The 23,230-nt window shown below is 40.0% G+C and overlaps 1 protein-coding gene and 1 pseudogene across 2 annotated transcripts in view; both read left to right on the top strand.

Annotated features, from left to right (window-relative positions):
- Positions 1 to 2,759: 2,759 nt before the first annotated feature.
- On the top strand, positions 2,760 to 3,332 carry LOC125133151 (ubiquitin-conjugating enzyme E2 D3-like; annotated as a pseudogene).
- A 4,970-nt stretch (positions 3,333 to 8,302) lies between these two features.
- Positions 8,303 to 23,230, top strand: part of PSMB2 (proteasome 20S subunit beta 2) — a 37,054-nt gene continuing 22,126 nt past the window's right edge. The window contains exons 1-3 of one of the 2 annotated variants that reach the window (XM_047793313.1): positions 8,303 to 8,526; positions 13,518 to 13,640; positions 16,465 to 16,535. In XM_047793313.1, coding sequence (XP_047649269.1) covers positions 8,436 to 8,526; positions 13,518 to 13,640; positions 16,465 to 16,535 — 285 coding nt within the window. In that variant the 5' untranslated portion in view covers positions 8,303 to 8,435. The remainder of the gene's footprint in view (positions 8,527 to 13,517; positions 13,641 to 16,464; positions 16,536 to 23,230) is intronic. The other variant, XM_047793314.1, reaches the window with a different exon arrangement.

The raw sequence follows: 23,230 nt of genomic DNA, 5'->3' as shown, positions 1-23,230 counted from the left end.
GTTAGTAAAATTTTTCTACATTAGGCAATTATCATGTAAGCCCTCACTCACCCTTGTTAATTATAAATTTGATTTCAGAAATGTTTTTGGGGACTCTCCTTCTCCCTAAGATTACACAAAAATTCTGAGCAATGTATACTGGCTTTGATTAGATTCCCTAGAAGCAGAGTTTTAGACAGATATTCTTGCTTAAGTGACTTATTTGGGGAGTGATTTCTGGAGAAAGGGTATGAGAGAAGCAGGATGGGACAGGGAATAAAAAGCTGGCAAGAGTGTGGTCTTAGCTAATTCTGCAAGAAAGCTCCAGGGCACAAATTGGACCTCAGAATTAGCTACCCATTGACACAAAAGAGTCAGTCTCTTGTATCCCTGTGCCAATTAGCTATTCCTCAAAGTGGGGTACAGACTCCCAGGTAAGGGGATGACAAATTCTCTAGAAGAGAGGGTAGCTGTTCTGGGCGGAAGGTTTGTGTCTCCCCAAATTTACATGTTGAGGCCCAAACCCCAATGTGATTATGTATGGAGATGTGGCCTTGGGAGGTAATTAGGGTTAGATTAGGTCATGAGAGTTTGGCCTTCATGATGGGAAGAGAGATCTTATAAGAAGAGAAGAAGATTCTGCCCCCTCCCCATCTCCCTGCATACACTGAGGAAACACCATGCTGTAAGGAGATAGTGAGAAGTCAGCCATCTGTAACCCTGGAAAAGAGCCCTCATTAGGAACTAAACCTTGATGGCACCTTGATCTTGGACATTCCAGCTCCAGAATTGAGAAAATAAATTTCTGTTAAGCTATCTAAGTGGACTAATACAGCAGCTGCGAGTTGCTATCAGCCAACATAGCTGGCGTGAGGCGGGGGAGTGTTTTACACTGACAGAGACTCTATAGTCCACCCCTTGCCCCAAATAGCTCCACTCACTTCTCACATTAAATTCATTCTGTCTAGTTATAGCTTTTCCAGGACCCTGGTTGGCCACAGTTCCTGAAGAAACTTATAAGAGGAGGGTTAGTGAAATGAACTATAGCCCCTGCTGCTGCATTTGATCTATGAGCTGTAACTGCTACTCATCATTTCCCTCTACCACCATTCATTTTGGATCTCCCTCCCCTTTGGCTTACCTGGTAAGTTGACCCAGATCCTAATTTCTGCCCTCCCCCCACAATGTCACTGATATATAATTGACATATAATATTGGATAAGGCTAAGGTGTACATTGTGGTAATTTGATAAATTTGATACACATCCACACCCTTATTTCTTGTCTTTTTTTTTTTTTTTTTTTGTCCTTGGCCACTCCTGCGGCATATGGAGGTTCCCAGGCTAGGGATCAATCGGAGCTGTAGCTGCTGGCCTACGCCAGAGCCACAGCAACATGGGATCCGAGCCGCGTCTGCCGCGTCTGCAACCTACACCACAGCTCACGGCAATGCCGAATCCTTAACCCATTGAGCAAGGCCAGGAATCGAACCCACAACCTCATGGTTCCTAGTCAGATTCGTTAACCACTGCGCCGCGACGGGAACTCCCTTATTTCTAAGATGTCTGGTCTCCTTCCTGGTCACCAGACCCTTACCAGGCCATGGTTGCTATGATTGCCCATTTGTAGTTCAACTGGGTACAGGAGTACCAAGAGATGCCCTAGGGGATCATCTGAGTGCCAGAGTGCCATATTGCTCTATGCCCTCATCATGTAGCTGCAGCCCTATCTCCTCATGAAGATTAAGATCAATTATCCCTGCCAAACTGTGCAGTTTACTTGTGCTCTCAGGATCTGCTTAGACTTGATCTTAGATGTATTACTTTCATTTTTGATGTATTATTGCTGGGCCCATTTGACCTTATAACACAGTAGGTTAGACGGAACTCATCTCCTAATGAGAAATTCAAACTATACGGTCATTTGATATCCTATGGTCAGACAATTTTACCAAGATGGTATGCCCTTGCTCTAGAATCCTAGAGATCTGAGCTACAACTCTTTATTGTGGATTACCCAAAGTTCCCTATGGCATAGTCACCTCTAGTAACATGCAGTCAGCCGGGGCAAATGTCCCAAGTAGCCAGGCTGACACTGCTGCAGAGCATGTTCTTATCCTGGACCCCACTCAAAGCTAGAGATCTTCCACATGTCAATAGTGATTGCCACTCAACATCTTAAAAAAAAAAAACTTAATCTGTTGCTTACTTAAGTGTATGCTGATCAGGCTCAGTTTCTCCAAGAAGAGTGAACTATTGATCTCAGAGTTTTGGGAAAGTTTTAGGATTCAGAGATTGGTGGATTTGCAGAGGCATGAGTGGGTTGACATAATCTTAAGTGTGATTACTTGGGTGAGACTGTTATTGGTTGGCATTCAGAAGCATGTTCATTGGAATGAATCAAATCTTGATTGGTTGACTTTCAGAAACAAGGAGCTGTCACTGAGTAGTTGGTTTGCAAAAGCATGTTCATTATTTAATTGGTTGATATATCAATATTGATTGGCTAAAAGGGTTTAAAATCCATTCAAATGATGATTTGTTCCCAAGCGTATTAGAACTCTCATTTATTGGTTATACAGGTTTAAAACATATTCTTTCATCTTGTGGCTGTGTCATGCACAGGAGCCCTGTAGGGCCGAGGAGGCACCCGAGGCTGTGCGGAGGAGGCTGAGGCCACAGCTTGAGGGAGGCCCCAGCCCCTCTGAGCCTGTGTCTGGCAGAGCTGGTGTGAGATGAAGAGACAATCCTTCCCAGCTGTCTGGACAATCAAGAGTTTTGGCCAGACCTTTGAGCACACACCGAGATAGTGAGGAGCCAGATGAAAACACAGACTATGGCGCAGAAACGGATTAATAAGGAACTTAGTGATTTGGCCCGTGACCCTCCAGCACAATGTTCTGCAGGTCCAGTTGGGGATGATATGTTTCATTGGCGAGCCACAATTATGGGACCTAATGATAGCCCGTATCAAGGTGGCATATTTTTTTTGACAATTCATTTTCCTACAGACTACCCCTTCAAACCACCTATGGTTGCATTTATAACAAGAATTTATCATACAAATATTAACGGTAATGGCAGCATTTGTCTAGATATTCTAAGATCACAGTGGTCTCCTGCTTTAACTATTTCTAAAGTTCTTTTATCCATTTGTTCACTGTGATGTGATCCAAACCCAGATGACCTCCTAGTGCCAGAGATTGCACGGATCTATAAAACAGACAGAGTTAAGCACAACAGAATATCTTGGGAATGGACTCAGAAGTATGCCATGTGATGCTACCTTAAAGTAAGAATAACCTGCATTATAGCTGGAATAAACTTTAAATTACTGTTCCTTTTTTTATTTTTATTTTTATTTATTTATTTATTTTTATTTTCCCACTGTACAGCAAGGGGGTCAGGTTATCCTTACATGTATACATTACAATTACATTTTTTCCCCCAGCCTTTCTTCTGTTGCAACATGAGTATCTAGACAAAGTTCTCAATGCTATTCAGCAGGATCTCCTTGTAAATCTATTCTAAGTTGTGTCTGATAAGCCCAAGCTCCCGATCCCTCCCACCCCCTCCCCCTACCCCTCCCATCAGGCAGCCACAAGTCTCTTCTCCAAGTCCATGATTTTCTTTTCTGAGGAGATGTTCATTTGTGCTGGATATTAGATTCCAGTTATGAGTGATATCATATGGTATTTGTCTTTGTCTTTCTGGCTCATTTCACTCAGTATGAGATTCTCTAGTTCCATCCATGTTGCTGCAAATGGCATTATGTCATTCTTTTTTATGGCTGAGTAGTATTCCATTGTGTATATATACCACATCTTCCGAATCCAATCATCTGTCGATGGACATTTGGGTTGTTTCCATGTCCTGGCTATTGTGAATAGTGCTGCAATGAACATGCGGGTGCACGTGTCTCTTTTAAGTAGAGTTTTGTCCGGATAGATGCCCAAGAGTGGGATTGCGGGGTCATATGGAAGTTCTATGTATAAATTTCTAAGGTATCTCCAAACTGTTCTCCATAGTGGCTGTACCAGTTTACATTCCCACCAACAGTGTAGGAGGGTTCCCTTTTCTCCACACCCTCTCCAGCACTTGTTATTTGTGGATTTATTAATGATGGCCATTCTGACTGGTGTGAGGTGATATCTCATGGTAGTTTTGATTTGCATTTCTCTTATAACCAGCGATGTTGAGCATTTTTTCATGTGTTTGTTGGCCATCTGTGTATCTTCTTTGGAGAAATGTCTATTCAGGTCTTTTGCCCATTTTTCCATTGACTGATTGGCTTTTTTGCTGCTGGGTTGTATAAGTTGTTTATATATTCTAGAGATTAAGCCCTTGTCGGTTGCATCATTTGAAACTATTTTCTCCCATTCTGTAAGTTGTCTTTTTGTTTTCTTTTTGGTTTCCTTTGCTGTGCAAAAGCTTTTCAGTTTGATGAGGTCCCATGGGTTTATTTTTGCTCTAATTTTTATTGCTTTGGGAGACTGACCTGAGAAAATATTCCTTTTTTTATTTTCTTATCCAGCTGCTCCCCATCAGACCTCATCTTTTTAAATTTTATTTTTTGTTTACCTCCCTCTATTCATTCACATGCTCATCTGAGAAGACTTGAGTTCTTCCAGCTTTGGACAATAACTGCTTTTAGAAACTGCGGTTACAAGAGAACAGTTGCCCAAGATTCAGAATTTTCTAAAAAATTAAACATGTGTATTATGTGGCCAATGTCTTCATTCTAACTTGGTCATGACACTAAAACCATTCCTCACTGCTCTAAAATGCTGAAGAATCATTTGAGGGGGAGGGAGATGGATGCTCAGTTGTCACATCAAAGGAAGCAGCACTATTCTAGCAGCCTCCATTCTTGTTTAAACCCTCCACTGCTAGAGTTTTGAGGTTACATAATATACTTTATGCTCATAACTGATGTGGCTGGAGAATTGGTACTGAATTTATAGCATCAGCAGAACAGAAAATGTGATGTATTTTATGCACATCAGTAAAGGAATGACCTGTTCTTGTTCTACAGAGAATGGAAATTGGAAGTCAAACACCCTTTGTATTCCAAAATAGGGTCTCAAACATTTTGTTATTTTCATTTAAATTGCTAGGAGGCTTGAGGTATTAGTTAATCTATCTTCCAATACACTGTTTAATATAGCACTGAATAAATGATGCAAGTTGTCAATGGATGAATGATCAACTAATAGCTCTGCTAGTAATTGATTTATTTTTCTTCAATAAAATTGCATAAACCAAAAATAAATAAATAAGACAGATTCTTGCTTGATACTATGACTTTAGAAAAAAAGTCAATATTTTCATAATAATATGGGAATTTAAAAATTCTATTTCCCTTTTGGTCTTCACTCAGCCAAAGCTAATAAAAAGAGCTTGGAAAGCACTCAAGAAATGTGACCCAAGATTTCTTAGGCCTGACCAAGAAAACATGTTCAAACAACTCCTTGAGTCTACCTTAGATAGCCAGGCTGTGTTTTCTTAGATGTAAATTGTTCTATTTCCTTATGGTGTTAATTGATGTAAAATATGAAGTTGGGAGCCAGATTTTGTGTACCTGCGATGTAATATGTGAACCTCTTCATGATTTTGTTTTTCTATTCTATAAGAGGGTCTTGCCTAAGGATTTTAGACATAGTGCTTGTTAACATGAATATCTGCTAAAGAATTCGCGGAGTTCCCATCGTGGCGCAGTGGTTAATGAATCCGACTAGGAACCATGAGGTTGCAGGTTCGATCCCTTGCCTTGCTCAGTGGGTTAAGGATCTGGCGTTGCTGTGAGCTGTGGTGTAGGTCGCAGACACGGCTTGGATCCCACGTTGCTATGGCTGTGGCGTGGGCCAGCGGCTAGAGCTGATTAGACCCCTAGCCTAGGAACTTCCATATGCCTTGGAAGAAGCCCTAGAAAGGCAAAAAGACAACAACAACAAAAGGATCCAGCTTCAGTGTAGGCTGCAGATCTGCCTCAGATATGGTGTGGGTGTGGCATAGGTCAGCAGCTGCAGCTCTGACTGGACCCCTAGCTAGCCCAGGAACTTCCATATGCTGCAGGTGAGGCCCTAAAAAGGAAAAAAGAAAAAAAAGACAGTGAGCAGTGAGGCTCAATGAATTTTGTGCTAAGGTAGGACGAGGTAAAGCTGGGACCAGAATTAGGTGTTGATTTATAGGCCTCCCACTACATCAGGGGGTCTGTAAACTATGTCCAATGGGCCAAGTTTACCTCTCTCCCTCATTTATTTTTGTAAATAGTTTTATTGGAACATAGCCATGTTCATTGACTTATATATTGGCTATGGCTGCTTTTGCACTACAATGGCATCATTGAATAGTTGTGGAAGATACTTTATGGCCTACAAAGCCAAAAATATTTGGCTTTACAGAAAAACTGGCTATATCATGCTGTTTCAGAACCTCCGCAGGCATTTTTCTAAGATTCAGTTATTCTAAGACTTTAATTGGAGGAGGGAGTCTCCCTAATTCTTCTCTCTTTTTAGGGTCGCATCTGTGGCATATGGAATTTCACCAGCTTGGGGTCAATTGGAGCCGTAGCCACTGGCCTATGCCAGAGCCACAGCAACACCAGATCCCAGCCATATCTGTGACCTACACAGCAGCTTGCAACAATGCTCCTTAACCCACTGAATGACGACAGGGTACTAACCAGCATCCCCACGACATTAGTTGGGTTCTTAACCTGCTGAGCCACAACGGGATCTCCCCCGCCCCCTGCCTTATGCATGCGAAAGCTCCTGGGCCAGGGTTCAATCCCACGACCCTGCAGCCTGTACCACAGCTGTGGCAGTGCTGGATCCACAACCTGCTGTGCCACCAGGGAATTTCCCAATTCTCCCCAATTCTTAGTGAGATAGAACAAGTTATTTCTTGCAAATCCACTTTCCTCTATACTAACAAGAAGTTACAGAATCTCTAGTGTGACTTAGCTAGAGGAGATTTCAAGAGTCCCAGGGAGGAAAGGGCCAGACTAAAAGACACTTAGGTCCTTCCTTCTTTTTCTTCTTCTTCTTTTTTTTTAGGTCCTTTTTAAAAATTGGATTTTTCCAATTCAGAATTTTGCAGCCTTTATGAATGAATGAATATACAAAAGAAAAAAGGTCTGGAAGGATACACATCTGGTGGGTAGCTACCTCTGGTGGGAGGAGAGATATTTAACTTCACTTCTGTATTACTTGTGTATGCATGTATATAAAATGTAACTATGTAATTTTTGCAACTGAAAAACACAAATGCACACAATGACAGAGAGAAACAGAGAGAGGCTTGAGAGACTTCTTCCCTAGTAGCGTTTAAGAAAAGGCGCTTTCTAGGATGATGGATGTATCTGTGTTCATAGTGGGATGGTTGACTTAATGACCTCATTTGCCCCTGGCATCCATCCCATGATAGATGGGCTGTCCCAAACTCAAGCTCTGTGTTCCTTCATGGGCAGAGAGCTGGAAGAAACATTCCTAAGAGAGTAAGGACCACCCACTTCTGCAGAAGCAAGTGAATTGTATAGCTGTTTTTGCAGATACAATTGCAACCAGTTTTCCATTTCTGAGGAGGTTAGTAAGGCTAGTATGGAGACTCAACTGTGAAACTATTCCAATGTCAGAAACTGATCATGGAATATTTCAGTCCCCCCCCAACCCCCGCAATGCCTGCAAGATATAAAGGGATGGCTGTGCCTTCTCTTATTCAAATATGAGTGGTATGTAAGCCTTGAGAAACACTCAAATAACAGATGTGTATAAAATAGAAAGTGAAAGTGCTTCCCTCAAATCACTGTTACCAGAAATAACTACATATAATTTGGGGTTGGAACGTCTATAAATAGACCTTTCATGATTTTAGTTTTCATGCTTAGATCTTTAATACAGCCACATTTTACCTTTATGAAGCATGTAACCAGGGCTCCTTTCAAAGGCTCTTTTTCCAGTCTAATCTAGTTTGCAGGGAAGGGGTTCCTGGGATTTACCGAGGAGAGAATGGAAATGGCCATCTAGGGACGTATGCCTTTTGGCACACACGTACACTTTACATACAGTGCGTGATTTCCTCCCCAAGTGAGTTTTATTTTTATTTATTTTTTTAAATGACTTTTATTTTTCCATTATTTTTGGCTTCCCAAGCGAGTTTTAAATTCTGTTATAAATAAAGAAACGAGGCATTACCGAAGGTAATTGGCCTATGCAGTCCAGATTTCAAGACGCGAGGTAGAGTCACAAAGCGATAACAGACTTTAAGCCACCAATCGCCACGCCCACCTTCCAACCTCTCGCGACAGTTGAACGTCATCTAGGAGCGCCGGCTGCCGGGAAGGTCGCGCGGCCTGCGTCGCGCGGAGCTTCGCTTGGCGGTGCTGTCTCACCGGTGAGGCCGAGAAGTCGGCCAGTCCCGCGCTGTCGAACCTGCAGGCCCGGGCCTCCTGTCACTATGGAGTATCTCATTGGCATCCAGGGTCCCGACTATGTCCTTGTCGCTTCCGACCAGGTGGCAGCTAGCAATATTGTCCAGATGAAGGACGGTGAGAGGAAGCAGGGGAGGCCCTGCTGGGCCTGGATTTAGAGGCATCGGGGGAGGAGTCGGGATAGGGGTGGGGGTGAAGGGGTTTGGGGTGAGTACCAGAAAGGTCTGGGAGGTGAAACCCCGCCTGCCTTGGTCTGCGCTTACTTAATTTTAGAATTAAGAGACAGGCAGACAAGTTTAGGGCCTTGACTTTCGTTCTTCCCAGGGCTTCTGAGTCAGTACTTGCTCTGGCTTTTGCTGAATGCTTGGTAGGCGAGAGTTGCTTAATGGAAAATAGTTTTTAAGTGTTTAAGCGCCAGCCAGCTCCAGGATCCCTAGACCCCCAATCTCTGATAAATTTCCTCTTATCGCAATTGATGAGGTCAGTTTGATGGCAGCAGAAGGTGCTCCCAGGGAGAGTGAAAGAGACTATGGGGCTAGAAATCTGGCAGTTTCCTTTGACTGACTATATCTTCCCCTGTCTTAGCGCTGATCCTTCTTTTCCAGGGCATTGGCTGCCACGTTTTCCTTCTATTTAAGTAGTTAGAGGACTTAGAAAACTGGAGCCCTGTCACTTACTTGCTTTATGACTTTGTACAAGTTATTTTGCAGTGCCCAGATTTCCTCATCTGCTAAATCAAGTTAGTAATAACAGCCTCAAAAGCTTGTTGCAAGGATTGAGTGAAGAAGTTTTGTGCAAATGTTTAGCACCGTAACAAATACTTAGTAATAAACATACCAAGCACTTAGGTATGTATAATTTTAAGCAACTTATATTAATTCATTAACCCTTTGAGATGGGCACTATTACATTGCCACTTTACAGAGTACACTTTGCAGGCAAAAAGGTTGAGAAACTTGCCTAAGGCTGCAAGTGGCAGAACCCAGATTAACTTGTGCAGTTTGACTCCCTATCTTTTGCCATAAGTGCTATACTATACTGTCTCCCTAGTTAGTATTTTAACAATGTTTAAAAGATTTTTGGTTGTTGATCTGCAGAATCCAAGAGTAGGTTTTCATAAACATTACTGATGTTGAAAAATTGTTACTCTTTGGCTCAGATGATTTGATGTTCATTTGACAGATAGGTTTTGGGCACCTGTATGTTCATTACAGTGCTAGGTGCTGAAGAAATGCAAAGAAGAGTAAGATGTGGCCCTGATCTGGACGTTACAGTTTAATAAAGGATTCAGATATATGTACAAATAATTTAACAAGCTAGAAAGTGATCCTGGAGTTCCCGTTCTGGCTCAGTGGAAACAAAGCTGACGAGGAACCATGAGGTTGTGGGTTTGATCTCTGCCCTTGCTCAGTGGGTTAAGGATCCAGTGTTGCCATGAGCTGTGGTGTAGGTCGCAGATGTGGCTCAGATCTGGTGTGGCTGTGGCTGTGGCTGTGGCTGTGTCTGTGGCTGTGGTGTAGGCCTGTGGCTACAGCTCTGATTAGACCCCTAGCCTGAAAACCTCCGTATGCCTCTGGTGCAGCCCTAAAAAGAAAAAAAAAAAGGGAAAAGAAGAAAGTGATGCTGCATATAAAAAATACAATCAAACGTCAAACTTCTTGGTTAGTGCTGAGGAAGCAGAGATTGTTTTTAGGTAATCCAGAGGAGGAAGAGATTCTAGTTGTAGAAACTGGAAGGCTTCGAGGGCAAATGCCAATTCATTTGGGGCTTAAGGAATGAAAAATTAAGTTGTTAAACATCTATGGTATGGATTGTTCCTCAAGTCAAATTTCTTTATCAAAGTCCATGATTAATTTGTAGAAGTTTTATTTGTAAACCGAGTTTTCCAAAGGAGTCAGTTTATTTTTTTGAGGGTAAATCTATCCATTACTTTGAAGACTGAGGCCTTTGACATACAGGTAAGTTTAGCATGAACTAGTGTCTAGATAGAGCAATAACCAAGTCAGTATAGGTGTTCTGTTTCATCACAATAATGTGTATGAAATCAATTCAAAAAATAAAATGTATTTTAAGCCCACTTACATACACAGTAGTTCTAGGTGTTATAGGGTTTGCAGTATGTTGGGTATAATCCATAAAGGAATCTAAGGCGTTAAGAAAACAAGGACCTAATACTTTTTTGGATTAAAATGATTTTGTATAATAAAAGAAGTATCACTAGTAAGTATTAGGTTATTTTTATTTTTTATTTTTTTTAGGGCTGCACTCAGCCCTAAAAAAGGGAGGTTCCCAGGCTAGGGATCCAATCCAAGCTGCAGCCACTGGCCTGCCCTACAACTCATGGCAACACCAAATCCTTAACCAACTGAGCGAGGCCAGGGATGGAACCTGCGTCCTCATGGATGCTAGTTAGATTCGTTTCTGCTGAGCCTTGATGGGAACTCCAGGTTAGTTTTTGTGTGAATGGTTTTAAGAGTAAATCCTTAAGGTAGTCAGAGAAAAGAAATCACTGTGGTATAGAATGATAGATTTGAGTTATTGAAAAGAATGGTTCGGAGTTCCTGTCGTGTCTCAGTGGTTAACGAATCCGACTAGGAACCATGAGGTTGCGGGTTCAGTCCCTGCCCTTGCTTAGTAGGTTAACGATCCAGCGTTGCCGTGAGCTGCGGTGTAGGTTGCAGATGCGGCTCGGATCCCGCGTTGCTGTGGCTCTGGCGTAGGCTGGTGGCTACAGCTCCGATTAGATCCCTAGCCTGGGAACCTCCATATGGTGCGGGAGCGGCCCAAGAAATAGCAAAAAGACAAAAAGAAAAGAAAAGAAAAGAAAAGAATGGTTTGAAATAATTGCACTCAGCTCTCTCTCATCTTCCCTGTAGTCTTTTCTGATATAAAAATGTTTATGATAGAAGCTTCGGAATTGTCTGAGGACTTTTTTCTTCTTTCATTTCATGAAGTAACTTTGTCTGGTGGGCAAGAATGCTGAAAATATGGAGGTTCCCAGGCTAGGGGTCAGATTGGAGCTACAGCTGCCAGCCTACACCAGAGCCACAGCAACACCAGATCCGAGCAGTCTTCGACCTACACCACAGCTCATGGCAACGCCAGATCCTTAACCCACTGAGCGAGGCCAGGGATCTAACCCGCAACCTCATGGTTCCTAGTCAGATTCATTTCTGCTGTACCACGACAGGAACTCCTGAAAATGAATAGCTTTTTGAGATTCATTTTCTCCAGGTATAAAATGAGAGTGATACCTCCAATCAATTTTTTGTAAGATATTTTGATACTATAGAGGAGGTATTTCCCAGAGATTGCTTGCTTATTAAAATAGCACACATCTTCAATTTGGTTATATGCCACATTTCATTTTTCTTGTCTCCTGACCTGCATAGAATTAATACATGTAATATTACCATTTTATACACTTGGAAACATAATTTGGGCACATAATTGGCCCAGATTCATAGTGCTGAACCAAGATTATAACTAAGGTCTATTGGTTTCAGTCTCTTTGGCTTTGCAAAGTATTGTACACTCATGTTTATTTTGTTGTTCGTATGTATTACGTATGGATCTTGTAAGTTCTTTGTCAGGGATTGGAAATTGCCTAGAGCTACGTGGGCTGTTTCCTGAACAACTCGGAGCCATTAGCATCTATCATTTTTGTTTTTATATTCCCCTTCACCAGTCACTGGACACACAATAGATGTTTAAAAAATACTTTTGGCCTTGAGTTAAGTTCATTTCCAAATTGAATGGTTTACTGTCTCAAAATTTAGCATTTCTTTTAAGTGTAATATAAATTCTTTGTAAATAAACTCCCCCACCAAATTAGAACAGCTTTTTTTCTCGTTATGATAATGAAGCAAACTTATCAAGTAATGTTTTCTTATGAAGATGATGCATATTAAGTATAGACCTTTTAGGAAATACTCATAAGCAAAATGAAGGAAATAAAAACTGCCCATACTTTTGCCACCGGCAAGAACTCAGATGCCAATGGTATATAATACTCTTCTGGTTCTTTTTCTCTGCATAGATAATATATCTATAAGTGAATTTTTTTCTTTCATAAACAGGTTTGCAAATTAACAGTCGTTAAATCTCCTGTAGCCTGTAACAAATAAAAGTGTGTTTATTTAGGAGTTTCCAGGAATTTTATACTATCTATAGACACATTTTAAGTGGTTTTATTCCCTCCCCCCCAAAGTCTAAGAAACCATATTACTGGTATCTACAACCCTCAACACTTGTAAAGTATTTGACTGTAGCATTTTGTTTTTTAAATCCCGTTAAAGAGATTTTAACATTTTAGAAGCTTTCAAACAGGAAATATGTCTCCCAGGGAAGATTATTCAGCACTATTTGAAAAACGGAAAGTGAAAGTAAGATAGGGAGATTTAGCCTTTTTCTGAAGCTGTAAACTGAATATTGAGTTTTCTTCTTGGGGCACTGATTGCTATCTGAATATTTATTTATCTGTTTAATTGAATGAATCTGGTTCAGCTAGATAAGATTAGAGTTATTGGTATTTTTGAGGTATTTTAAAATAGCTTAGTGTTACAATGTTTGTTAGAATTTTTGCTTTGGCACTCATTTTAATTTTCTCTTTGCTTTAGAAATGGAGTTGGTTACTTATATTCTCAGTTGATTTTTTTGGTCTTTCTTGAGATGGTTCCGTTGCAGTAGCACCGGTCCTTTTCATTATACTCTTGTATGTGTGTAGATATAATACCTAACATGTGTGTTTATAGAGACATTTCAGGGTTTGTAATTATGAGCCTAAAGTAATGGCCATTGGCTTGGATTCCTCCAGTTTCTTTGTCCTATTCCTTGCATTTCAAGTGCTTTAATGTTTTTTATGGGTGTTTTCAATTATCAGCTTTTACATGTATTTTCCAACTGAAATTGATATTAATAAAATATGTAAATGGTTTTAACATGGAGAGTGAGAGAGTAATTGATACAGTTGCCCGTTAAAATCTCCTAAAAACTGATTCATAAAATTATTTGATATAGTAACTGATAAACCTCTCCTGGTTACCTATATAATAACAATAAATTTCAGATAAGGCAATTTCTAACACTGTGTTTTCTTCTTTGAGCAGATCATGACAAGATGTTTAAGATGAGTGAAAAAATCTTACTTCTGTGTGTTGGAGAGGCTGGAGACACTGTACAGTTTGCAGAATATATTCAGAAAAATGTGCAGCTTTATAAGATGCGAAATGGTGGGTAATACTTAGAATGTAGCTTTGGTGAGTTTGTCTTTAAATTTGTACTGAAAGAATATTCTTGGGAGTTCCTGTTGTAGCTCAGCGGTAGTGAACCCTACTGGTATCCATAAGGATGCAGGTTTGATCCTTGGCCCCTCTCAGGGGGTTAAGGATCTGCTGTTGCTGTGAGCTGTGTGTAGGTTGCAGACATGGCTCGGATCTGGTGATGCTGTGGTGTAGGCCATCAGCTGTAGCTCTGATTGGACCCTTAGCCTGGGAACTTTCATACGGCATATGCCCTGGGTGCAGTGCTGAAAAGACAAAAAACAAACAAACAAAAAAAAACCCAAAAAGAATAGGAATTCCCTTCTTGGCTCAGCGGAAATGAATTTGACTAGCATCTAAGAGGATGCAGGTTCAATCCCTGGCCTTGCTCAATGGGTTAAGGATCCACTCTTGCTGTGGCTGTTGTGTAGGCTTGTGGCTATAGCTCTGATTCGACCCCTAGCCTGGGAACCTCCATATGCCTCGGGTGCGGCCCTAAAAAGCAAAAAAAAAAAAGAAAGAAAAAGAATATTCTCTTACTGGCAGGTCTCTACGTGAGCAGACCAGTGTGGTCATATTTTTCTTTGAGTCTTCCTATCTTTAAAGCCTTATCTAGATCCTCTTATCCTAAAGATTTACAAAAATCACAGAGCAGAAAAGAGAATTGTTAAAACACTGATACTTGGGCGATAAAACTAACACTATCTTGAAAAATGGGCATGTTAATATCAGACTTTTAAGTGTTAGAGAATGTGATAGGAGCTAAAGTATATCTGAAATCTCAGAGCTAAGAGACCTAAGTTAAACTTGGTTTTACTATTTTTTTATATGATAAGTCACTTATCCTTTCTGGGCCTTTATTTCCCTTATTTCTCAAATGGCATTATTATAATAATATTAATGAATAATGCTTATGAAAATGCTTTGTAAACTTTAATATCCTGTGTAATTACAGGATATTTACTGTGTCATAAAAGGGTTCTGCCTTGCCTCTCTGGCAGGTTCTTGTTTTAGGGAGATAATTAGGTATTTTGTGAGCTCCATCTGGGGCTAATGAACTTATATCTACTGGAAAAGCCTGCCTGTGAAATAATACTTGCTAATGGCCCTCTGATCCAGGGAAATTTATAGTGACACTGTAGCAGAAAGAACTTTCCTTCCAGTTGCTTACTTCATAGTGTAATAACACTGTTGTACACAGCACCGGTATAATGTGGCACTGTAAAGGAGTTTAATTTGAATATAGTTGTATGTGTAAAATGACTAGATTTGATACATTCATATAGTTTTCTAGACAGCAAATTTAGTTCATGCATTCAATTCTGTAAATTATTTTGAGGGCCTCATCTCTGTTAATAACTCTGCCTAGTACCACAGAGAATTGAAAGACAAATAAGACTTAGTTCCTGCCATGCAGGAAACTAAAGTACATGGTACTTAGGTTTAAGCAAATTTAAAATATTTCAATAATTATTTTTTAATGATTCTACTTTTTCCCTACATGGCAGGTGAATGAAGCCAATGTTTCTGAAGTACAGTCAGTAGAGCAATGCTTCATTGTCCTGTCCCAGGAAAGGGAGGAGGAGTAAAAAAATTGTCTGTTACATAGCTGTTAGGGTCTAAAGTCAGTACGTACCACAAAAATTGCATGTGCTTAAAATTGCCCTTTAAACCCCTTAAATTGAAGTTCCCGTCATGGTGCAGTGGAAACGAATCTGACTAGGAACCATGAAGTTGTGGGTTTGATCCCTGGCCTCACTCAGTGGATTAAGGATCTGGCATTGCTGTGAGCTGTGGTGTAGGTTGCAGATGAGGCTTGGATCCTGTATTGCTGTGGCTCTGGTGTAGGCCGGCAGCTGTAGCTCCGATTAGACCCCTAGCCTGGGAGCCTCCATATGCCATGGGTGTGGCCCTAAAAAAGACACCCCCCCCCCCCGAAAAAAACCACCCTTAAATTACCTGTCAAGTATAGTTTTGTGTATGTAACCTATACAGTAATTTTTTTTTTTTTGCTTTTTAGGGAAGTTTAGTTTAGAACATTGTAGGAAATAATTACATACTCCCTTTCCAAGCTGACATTTTCTGTGTGGGTCTGCTGAATTGTGGGTCATTCTTGTGACTTTTGACACTAGCCCCATTTTACAGGTGTTAAGTTTCAAAGTGAGTGCCTTGTTAATGCACCCCTGATGCCACTGGTCTGGGTTGTACTTTCGTTGGCATTACAACTTTATTTAGAGGTTTTATGCTCAAGATACTCTATTTTTAAAATATTGTAGATAGTGATAGGAACATTTTTTTCCCTGTGGCTTGAAAATTGTATTCCTTTTGAAAATTGTATTACACTTAATAAAATTACTTTTTTTAAAAAAAAAAAAACCTTATAAAGTGTGATTCTGAGGCTATTCTGATTTCTAGCCTCTCTTTTCCCAATCTTTTTTTTTTTAATAAACTAAAAAAATTGTCCTCTCAAGACCTTTCTTTTTTTTCAACACCTGTATATTTATACCTCTTTCCTTCTACAGAGGAAACCACAGTTTGTGGATGAATGAATGGCTTAAGCAAGGCTATGAATTTGATCTCACCATAGAATAGTTACCTTGGTTCTGTTTTATGGCGAGGAATTACTGTCAGTACTAACTAGCTGTTACAAAAATGTTGACTAGAAGTACAGTTGTGCTCCTCATTCCTGGTGTCCAAAGGGTGGTAGGCTCTAAGAATAGGAGTAGTGGAATGACTTGGATACTGATAGTCCTTCTGCTTCACTTTAAATATGATTATTTATCTCTTGTACCAGGTTATGAATTGTCTCCCACAGCAGCAGCTAATTTCACTCGCCGAAACCTGGCTGACTGTCTTCGGAGTCGGGTAAGCAATACAGCAGGCAGCCTTAGGAGCAGAAAAATTGGCTGCTTTTCTACTCCTGTTACACATGAGTGGTATTTTTGCATTTCTTTGGACTTCTGAGCCCTTCCCATTGCTACTTTTTCATTCTTCAGTCTCTTTGGATTTATTTTTTGTCTTTCTGAGTTGTTGCTAATGAAAGCCCAGAGAGTGAATATACATTCCCAAAGAATTTGGATGGAATATACCAACATGAAGGCCCTGTGATGGTCTTTAAAATTTTTTTTCAGTGTTTTCACAGCAAGCCATATTTCTTAATTCCTGTGGTTGAAGGTCCTTACATGGTAGTGGAGATGAAGCCTTGAAAATAATCATGCAAATTTTATTTTGAGATTAACTGTATCTTTCTATGAGTGTTCTTGTCAAAGCGCACAGAATTGTTCTTCCTCACTTATTCTGGTCTTGTTGTTATCTGGGAACTGTAATAGCATATTTTTTGTTTGTTTGTTTTTTTGTCTTTTGTCTTTTGTCATTTTTTAGGGCCGTACCCACAGCATATGGAGGTTCCCAGACTAGGGGTCTAATCGGAGCTATAGCTGCTGGTCTGCGCCACAGCCACAGCACTACAGGATCCAAGTTGCGTCTGCGACCTACACCACAGCTCATGGCAACACCGGACCCTTAACCCACTGAGAGAGGCCAGGGATCAGATCCACAACCTCATGGTTCCTAGTTGGATTCTTTTCCACTGCGCCACGATGGGAACTACAGTCATAGCATGTTAATAGATGCAACATAAGTTAAAGATTGAATGAAAAAAGGAAGAAAGGGGAAAAAAAGGATTGAATTGTGTAGGATGTGCCAGGAAAGTTCATATGATTGCTAAAGGTATGTATTGTTCCCTTCCCACAGAGACTGAGTAAATGGAGACTTACCATATTACCTTTCCCTCAGTGCCTGTTTACTCATCTATGAAATCTAGATAACATCCTAACCCCACAGGAGTGCTAGGTAAATGAATGCTTGTAAATCATAATATTTAACATTCATATGAATTTTGCCCAAAGCATTTTGCTTAATAATTTAATCTACTCACTATTCCACTGAGATATATTGTAGTTAATTCTCTTTCAGTGGTATGGAATGAAAAGCATAAAGTAGCAAAGGTATTAGCTCCAGGTCAGGCGGAAGCTACACTAATGGTGCCATAATTACTTGTCTGTTCCGTTTTGACAGCTCCTTGGTTTTCTAGTAGTGTTTCTGGAACTTAAGTGCTATTTGTGTTTTTATTACGGTTTTAATTTCAAATGCACTTGTTTAAGCTGAGTTATGACAAATTGAAAGAGTTTTTATTTGTTTTTTACTTATTATAGATCTTTAAAGCAGTTTATTTTCTAGTGCCTAATAATACTGGTTTGAGAACTTCTCCACAAATAGAATTTCTTTTTCTCAGTGCTAGCTTGACCAAGGCGGTTTTGAAGTATGAAGGATTATGAAGTTTGAAGAGAAGCTAGAAACATGTTGGAGACAGGAGAAGACAAATTTACATTTTTTGACCTAGGTAAAATGTCAGTGGCTTTTTTTGTTCACTCCTCTGTTGGAGAGGAAAATGGGTCAGATATGACCTTTGCTGCCACTTAGAAGTTCCCCTGGTATTCAGTAAAGAGTATGCTGTGACTCGCCTTGTAAAATATTCCTCTGACGTGTAAGGCAGAACTAGAATAAGAATTCCAGCTTTGGGCACAGTAAACACTTTGTTATAAATGCTACAGACATTAAGTGAGTTAAGCTCCTTTTAGAATTGAGATAAGAGTGGCAGTGTGCTTCATGCAAATGGATTCATGTAGTGAATCCAGTTAATCTCTTAGCAGAAATGTTTGATGTTTTAACAAATAAATATCCCTTGTAGACAGTGACATGGGGCTGTAGTAAACAGTGGTTACCTCTGCCTTGTGCTCTAGGTCCAATCTCTGCTTCCCTATCCTCCTATCAAAATAGACCATTCATATTTTAGTCATTTTATTATGGGGAGAAAGGTGATGGTAGTTCTTCTGTCTTCCTACTAAGTACAGAGTTACCAGATTTGGTACATTTATATGGTCACACTAGTTAGCACATGAGATTTATTTTGAGTCAGCTGGTTACCATGTATAACTTTGTGTCTGTAGCTCAAATTATTCGATTTTCAACTTGCTGTGTGCTGTGCTATTTGCCGATCTTATGTAAATGGGTTCTTTAAGATGCACGCAGTTTAGCTTTGTGGTTAAACATAGTGTCAAGAATTACACTGCCCAATTTAAATCTTTGCCCACTGACTTGCTAGCCATGTGTCTTTGGACAAATTCTAAGCTTAATTTCCCTATTTATAAAATAATGGTACCTACCTCAAAAGAGTTACTATAAAGATTAAATGAGGTGGTCATGCAAAGCTGTTAGCACAGTGTATGCCACATATAATTAAGTAAATCACTTGTTTTTATGCTGCTATTAAGAAGCAATGTAACAGTTACAAGTTAGTCTCTATGGGAGATTCTTTGGTATGCTTTTTAGTTGAAAACTTATCTACTAGTAAAGAGTGGAATACTAATACTTGATAGGAAAAATAGAAATAAACCAACATCGATCGTCTTTTATCTGCTAGGCTTTTTTCTAAATTGACCCGGTCCAGTATGGTAGCCACTAGTCATATGTAGCTATTTCAATTTAAAATAATTAGAATTATCAATAGATGAATGAATAAAAAAGATGTGAGATACACACACACACATTGGAATATTAGCTATAAAAAAAGAATGAAATTGTGCCATTTGTAATAGTGTGAATGGACCCAGAGGGTACTAATGCTTAGTGAAGTGAGTCAGACAGAGAAAGACCAATACTCCATTATCATTTTTAATTAGAATCTAAAAAGTAAAACAAATATATATAACAAAACAGAGGCAGATTCACAGATATAAAGAACAAACTAGTGGGGGAGGGAAAAGATTCACAGATACAGAGAACAAACCAACAGAGGGAAAGGGGGAGGGGAAAGATAAGGATATGGGATTACAAGATACAAACTACTGTGTATAAAATAAATGAGTAACAGGATATATTTACAGTACAGGAAAATACAGGCATTATTTTATAATAACTTTAAATGGAGTATGATCTATAAAAATATTGAATCCCCATCTTGTACACCTGAAACTAATATTATAAGTCAGCTATGCTTCAATTACAAAATTTAATTTAAACTTCAGTGCTATTCTAGATACCTATATTTGGGACCTTATTTAATGCTTCTTATTACACTATGAGTATTAATCCCATTTCACTTACAAGGATACTAAGACTGGTTAATAGAGGGTTAAATACTTCTCTTATGTATCCGAGTATACCAAAGGTGCATATATAGCCTGTTAAAGACTAAAGAAAGACTTTTTTTTTTTTTTTGCTTTTTAGGGCCGCACCCATGCATATGAAGGTTCCCAGGCTAGGGGTCCAATCTGAGCTGTAGCTGCTGGCCTACGCCACAGCCACAGCAATGTAGGATCTGAGCCACGTCTGCGACCTACATCACAGGTCATGGCAAGGCCACATCCTTAACCCACGGAGTAAGACCAGGGATCAAACCCACCACGTCATGGTTACTAGTTGGATTTGTTTCTGCTGTGCCACAATGGGAACTCCTAAAGTAAGACTTTTGACTTCAAATACTACACTCTTACATGCTGTCTCCTTTATTAATTACTAGACTCATATACAAGTTATGTTCATACATTTTTGGAGGCATAGAATGTTCAGTTCTATTAAGAAGTCAAGATCCCCACATAGGATTATATAGTTAAGGTATAAATATATGCCCATTGTAGGTGTTGAATAAATATTTGCTGAATAAATGTCATCTAGTTAGGTCTACTTATAACACTGAAACTGTTATTGTGCATTTATACACTAGAAGGGAATTTTATTAAAATATTCTTTTTTTTTTTTTTTTTTGTCTTTTGAGGGCTGCTCCCGCGGCACATGGAGGTTCCCAGGCTAGGGATCGAATCCAAGCTACATCTGCTGACCTACGCTGCAGCCACAGTAACGCTAGATCCGAGCCGAGTCTGTGGTTTAAATTCTTATGATTTGATTAATAATAGACTACGGAAGGGAGAATGATGAATAATGGAGCTATTTCTTGCTTGAAATGAATTACATGGCACATTTGGTATAGTCCGTATGAATGCCCTAAAATTATCTAGTATTATCCATGGAGATCTCTATTTTACCTGTGTGGGAACTGAGGTATGATCCAGCCAGATTTGATACTCTTGGGGAATGTAGAGTTTGTGATAAAGCTTAGAGTAGAATGCTGGCTTCTATGGTGTGTAATCCTCAGGCTTTACTACAGCTACTTACTGGGCAAAGTGTTTTCATAGAACCTTTTCTGAAGTGCTTGATGAGTCTTTGGTAATTTAACTTTTTATGGGGCTATACCTATAAATGCTTAGCAAGTTAACAATAGAAACAGTGTTGTTGGAGTTCCCGTCGTGGAGTTCCCGTCGTGGCGCAATGGTTAACGAATCCGACTAGGAACCATGAGGTTGCAGGTTCAGTCCCTGCCCTTGCTCAGTGGGTTAATGATCCGGCGTTGCCGTGAGCTGTGGTGTAGGTTGCAGACGTGGCTCGGATCCCACGTTGCTGTGGCTCTGGCGTATGCCGGTGGCTGCAGCTCTGATTCGACCCCTAGCCTGGGAACCTCCATATGCCGCGAGAGCGGCCCAAGAAATAGCTAAAAAAGACCAAAAAAAAAAAAAAGAAAAAGAAACAGTGTTGGAAGCCTTCCTGTCATGGCACAGTGGAAACAAATCCGACTAGGAACCATGAGGTTTCAGGTTCTAGCCCAGGCCTCATTCAGTGGGTTAAGGATCTGGTGTTGCCATGAGCTGTGGTGTAGGTCACAGACACGGCTTGGATCTGGTTTTGCTATGGCTCTGGTGTGGGCTGGCGGTTACAGCTCCAATTTACCTGGGAACTTCCATATGCGGTGGGTGAGGCCCTAAAAAGACCCCCCAAAAAAAAGAAAAGAAATAATGTTAGAAAAATACTATCCAGCCTGGTCTAGTGGTTTCAAACTTAATTACATGAAGCTGCCTCAGGAAACTCACCAAAGAAGACCAGTGTGGTGAAGCTTTAGATCTGCTTCATATAGATAAAATCAACTGTTATCTTTTTTTTGTCTTCTGTCCTTCTAGGGCTGCACCCTTGGCATATGGACGTTCCCAGGCTAGGGATCTAATCAAAGCTGTTGCTACCAGCCTATACCACAGCCATAGCAACACCAGATCCAAGCCACATCTGCGACCTACACCACAGCTCATGGCAGCGCCAGATCCTCAATCCACTGAGTGAGGCCAGGAATCGAACCCGCAACTTCATGGTTCCTAGTTGGATTTGTTTCTGCTGCACCACGACGGGAACTCCAACTTTTATCTATTTTTATATATAAGAATTCCATGTAAGATTTTATTTGAAAAAATGACTTCATTGTCCCTTTCCCACTAAAGTTTGAAATCTAGTGGTATAGTTGAAAGAGCCCTGTTGCAGGAGGTATGACAATAGCTCTCCCATGAGCTAGATGAAAAACCTTGGGAGAAAGACAATAAACCTTGGTGGTTTTAATGGTTTCTTCCAGCCCCCAAATAGCATGATTTAAAGATCTGATATCAGATTTCCCACTATGGCACAGCAGGTTAAGGATCCAGCATTGTCTCTGAGGCGGTGGCACAGGTTCAGTCTCTGGCCTGGTGCAGTGGGTTAAGGATCCGGCATTGTCACAGTTGTGGCTTGGATTCTATCCCTGACCTAGGAACTTTATGCCACAAGTGCGGCCAAAAAAAAAAAAAAAAAAAAGATCTGATGTCAAATACTGCGGAACTATAGTAATCAGAACAACATGGTATTGGCACAGAAACAGACATTTAGATAAATGGAACAGAATAGAGAGCCCAGAAACAAACCCACATACCTACTGGCAATTAATCTACAACAAAGGAGGCAGGACTATACAGGGGAGAAAAGATGATCTCTTTAGCAAGTGGTGTTGGGAAAGCTGGTCAGTTACATGTACATCAGTGAAATTAGAACACTCCCTCTCACCATATTAAAAAATAAACTCAAAATGGTTTTAAAGACCTGAATATAGGATATGACACCATAAAATTCCTGGAAGAGAACATAGGCAGAACACTCTTGGACATAAATTGTGCCAGCATTTTCTTAGATCATTCTCCCAAAGAAAAGAAATAAAATAAAAAATAAAGAAATGGGACCTAATCAAACTAAAAGCTTATGTGCAGCAAAAGAGACTATAAATAAACAAAATGACAGCCTATACAACTGGAGGAAATATTGCAAACAATGCTACTGACATGGGGTTAATATTCAGAATATACTAACAGCTCATGAAACTCAATATCAAAAGAAAACCACAAACAAACCCACCCAACTCAATCAGAAAGTGGGCAGAAGACCTAAATAGACATTTCTCCAAAGAAGACATACAGATGACCAATAGGCACATGAAAAGATGCTCAGCATCACTAACATTAGAGAAATGCAAATCAAAACTACAATGAGGTACCACCTCACACCGGTCAGAATGACGATTATTAAACAGTTTACAAATAGTAAATGCTAGAGTGTGGAGAAAAGGGAACCCTTGTGCATTGTTGGTGGAAATGTAA

Source organism: Phacochoerus africanus, chromosome 8, assembly GCF_016906955.1.
Source record: "Phacochoerus africanus isolate WHEZ1 chromosome 8, ROS_Pafr_v1, whole genome shotgun sequence".
Classification (NCBI taxonomy): domain Eukaryota; kingdom Metazoa; phylum Chordata; class Mammalia; order Artiodactyla; family Suidae; genus Phacochoerus; species Phacochoerus africanus.
This window is presented reverse-complemented; position numbering and strand designations above follow the sequence as displayed.